This window comes from Leucoraja erinacea, chromosome 11 (assembly GCF_028641065.1).
Source record: "Leucoraja erinacea ecotype New England chromosome 11, Leri_hhj_1, whole genome shotgun sequence".
Taxonomy (NCBI): Eukaryota; Metazoa; Chordata; class Chondrichthyes; order Rajiformes; family Rajidae; genus Leucoraja; species Leucoraja erinaceus.
This window is the reverse complement of record NC_073387.1, coordinates 21,946,761-21,950,265: the sequence shown is the minus strand read 5'-3', so window position 1 is coordinate 21,950,265 and position 3,505 is coordinate 21,946,761. Positions and strand designations below refer to the sequence as shown.

At 44.6% G+C, this 3,505-nt stretch overlaps 1 protein-coding gene across 1 annotated transcript; it reads left to right on the top strand.

The window, feature by feature from the left end:
- Nucleotides 1–262: 262 nt before the first annotated feature.
- On the top strand, nt 263–2,985 carry LOC129701534 (protocadherin gamma-C5-like). The gene has a single exon (XM_055642782.1). The coding sequence runs from the start codon at nt 425–427 to the stop codon at nt 2,810–2,812; it is 2,388 nt and encodes a 795-aa protein (XP_055498757.1). The 5' UTR covers nt 263–424; the 3' UTR covers nt 2,813–2,985.
- Nucleotides 2,986–3,505: the final 520 nt, after the last annotated feature.

The window sequence follows — 3,505 nt, the reverse complement described above, 5'->3', positions numbered from 1 at the left end:
CCGGATGTGCCTGATGTGATATTCGAAGTTAAACGTAAAACAAAGCTCCTTCTTCAAACGTTTATTTATTTAGGGCATTTTATGGTTGCACACAATTAAATGTGCAGGAGAGCGGTACAGCTTTAAGAATTGTAGCTGCAGTTGTTGAAAAGAACTGGTCGTGTCGCTGTCTACCAATGAGAAGCTCAAGTACACAGATGGATCCATTGCCCCTCCCACATCTCCAGAATAAAAACGCCAGACCCGGCGACAGAGAGGAGCTGTGCCTGCGTTTCGATTGCCGAAACAAGCTGAGGAGGATACATTTCCCGTCTGTTTAGATTGGAGATTGGAAATATATAAGATTTTGTATCTGGTGCGTGGAACATTTGCACGGATTAACCGAGGAGAGGCCTGGTCTTGGACTTTGACGGGGCGCGGAACAATGGCGTATCTACCGAGGTTTGCCTTCACTGTGTTTGCTTGCATATTTGCGATATGTCGACCGGGTCTGATCTCCGGGCAAATTCGCTATTCTATTCCCGAGGAAATGGAGGAAGAGGCATTTGTTGGGAATATCGCTGTGGATTTGAGCCTGAGTGTACATCAATTATCAGCTCGCAAATTCCGACTGAGTTCCGATGGCGGAGGGCGATACATGAAGGTTAGTTTGGACAATGGAATCATGAGTATTCGTGAAAGAATCGACCGGGAACGTATTTGTGGACAGAATGATCAATGTACTATACGTTTCGAAATAATACTGGAAAACCCTTTGGAGGTGTATGAAGGGGAATTGGAGATTCTTGACGTAAATGACAATTCCCCCACTTTCCCGCAGAGGAGCATTGCTTTGCAGATGTCAGAAGCGAGTGCATCTGCTGGTGCACGTTTCCGAGTCGAGAGCGCGGATGATCCCGACATTGGTACAAATACCGTGGCCGCCTACACAATCGGTTCGAGTGATCACTTTAGCCTAAGAACACAGAAAACCGAGAGCGGCATTATAATTGTCGAATTGCTCTTGGAGAAATCTTTGGACCGAGAACTACAATCATCATTTCAACTCTTGCTTACAGCGACTGACGGCGGGACCCCTCAGAGATCGGGCACAGCTCAGATTCTCATTACTGTATTCGATAACAATGATAATCCACCTGTGTTCGACCATGATATTTACAGAGGTAGCGTAAGTGAGAACGCGCCGCGGGGTACGTTGGTGCTGAAAGTCAAAGCAATTGATTTGGACGAAGGACTGAATGCGGTCCTGACATATCGTTTTAGTGATGTTGCTTTGCGAAGAGCGCAAAATGTATTCAGTTTGGAACCAGGCACCGGGGAGATTCGAGTCCAACAGCCACTAGATTTTGAAGACGTTAACAGCTATTCTCTCGATATTCAAGCCCAGGACCACGGTTCCCCTGCAATGACAGGACACTCCAATGTACTGATCGAAGTCACTGATGTGAACGACAATGCACCTGAGATAAAGGTAACTTCAGCTTCCAACAAAATCCAGGAAAATGCGCCACCAGGAAGTTTCATATCCCTGATTAATGTGATGGATCGTGATTCAGGAGCGAACGGTCAAGTGCGTTGCGAGATACAAAAGAACGTCCCATTTCGACTGCAAAGGACATCGAACCACTATAAACTAACTACCAGTGAAACGTTGGATCGTGAAGCCATCTCTGAGTATGACATTCTTGTTTCAGCCTGGGACTTGGGTTCACCGTCACTATCAACAAATAAAACCATCGAGATTTCAATTTCGGACATTAATGATAACGCACCACAGTTCAGTGAGACATCCTACAACGTATATGTAATGGAAAATAACGCGGCGGGTGCGTCCGTTTCCACAGTAACTGCAATGGATCCTGATCTGGATCTAAATTCCCATGTTTCCTACTCCTTTCTCGATAATCATATCCAAAACTTGCCAGTGTCCACTTACCTCACTATTAACACAATGAACGGTACTATTTACGCGCTGCGTTCCTTTGACTATGAGGAACTCAAGAACTTCCAAATCCATGTTCAAGCCCGTGACGCCGGGGTGCCTCCGTTGAGCAGCAGCGCCACGGTGAATGTGATCATCCTGGATCAAAATGACAACGCGCCGGTAATTGTTTCACCTTCAGAACAAATTGGCTCAGCAACAGTGGAGGTCGTGCCCCAGACAGCGGGTCAAGGGTACTTGGTCACCAAGATAATGGCAACTGATGCCGATTCTGGTCAGAACGCACGGCTCTTTTATCAGATGATGAAATCTACCGCACCCGGGTTGTATAACATTGGACAACATTCCGGGGAAGTCAGAACAGCGCGCAATATTTTGCAGTCAGATAATGCTTTACAAACTCTAGTCATCTTGGTTAAGGACAATGGGCAGCCAAGCCTGTCCAGCACAGTTCTAATCAACATTAGATTGTTGTGGAACAGCACTGAAGGAATCAGCGAAAGCAGTACCTTAGTGAAGAATCCAGAATATTTCTCTGATCCAAACGTTTATTTAATCGTCATATTCAGTTGCACTTCCGTGATCTTTCTTTTGATCATCATTCTATTGATTGGTATCAAGTGTAAACAGGACAGACATAGTATCCAAGAGTATAACTCGCCTAGTTATTCTTACAATGATGGGGGTTCTCATGGTACGTTTAGTGGAAGACCTGCTCTGGAGGAAACTTTACGCTATCCTGGGACGGGCCGGGTACTCCGCGTGCAAGAACCGAATCAATACTCGGTTTGTCTTTCTCCAGAGTCAGCGAAAACCGATTTTCTCTTCTTGAAGCCATGTGGCGCACCCACCTCTCAAGCCCAATGCTAAATTACGCTGATACGTAGATTAAGGAATGCCTATTCTTATGCAGCCATTTTCTTTCTGCCCAGTAATGTGAATCAATAGGAGTGAAATTTGAAGAAAACATTCCCTTCTTGCGTTTTTTCTCTTTTGCTTAAATTGGAGTGCAATTGTCAAAAATAAAAATTCCTGAAACGGGAATGAAACCATTTTGAAATTGCATATTTTATTTCTGAAGGCAGTCATTCTGTCACTGGATAATGTGCATAAACGTGTTGCCATTTAGTTTATTACGCAAAGTGTCTGGATATCTGGGTCCACTACGTATTAATAAGGGAAAGTTGCGGTGAAGAATTTTCTGATTGCGTACCCACGCGTTCTATAAGAATTGTTGTTAGTTCGTGGTACAAAAATACATATAACAATAATCAACAGTTGAAGGAAATAATTAAGCTCCTATATCTGAAAGAGAATTGATGGCAGATGCTGAGATTGTGAGCACTACTGACTAGAAGAACTCAATGATCTGAGTGGGGGGACGAGAGCGGAGAGGCACATGGCGGTTGATGTCGAGCCCTTCGTGACTTCAGGAGAAGAACATCGTTGGTAGAAATAGACGAGGGGATGCTTACAGCAAACAGTATCAAGTGGTGGTTGGATTCAGTTCAGGAGGGGATTTTTTATGCAGTTCATTTTTGTTGAGGATAGCCTGGGTTGAGG

Excerpts from the sequence above, each read along its gene's own strand:
- LOC129701534 (XM_055642782.1), top strand. The coding sequence starts at position 425 with ATGGCGTATCTACCGAGGTTTGCCTTCACTGTGTTTGCTTGCATATTT.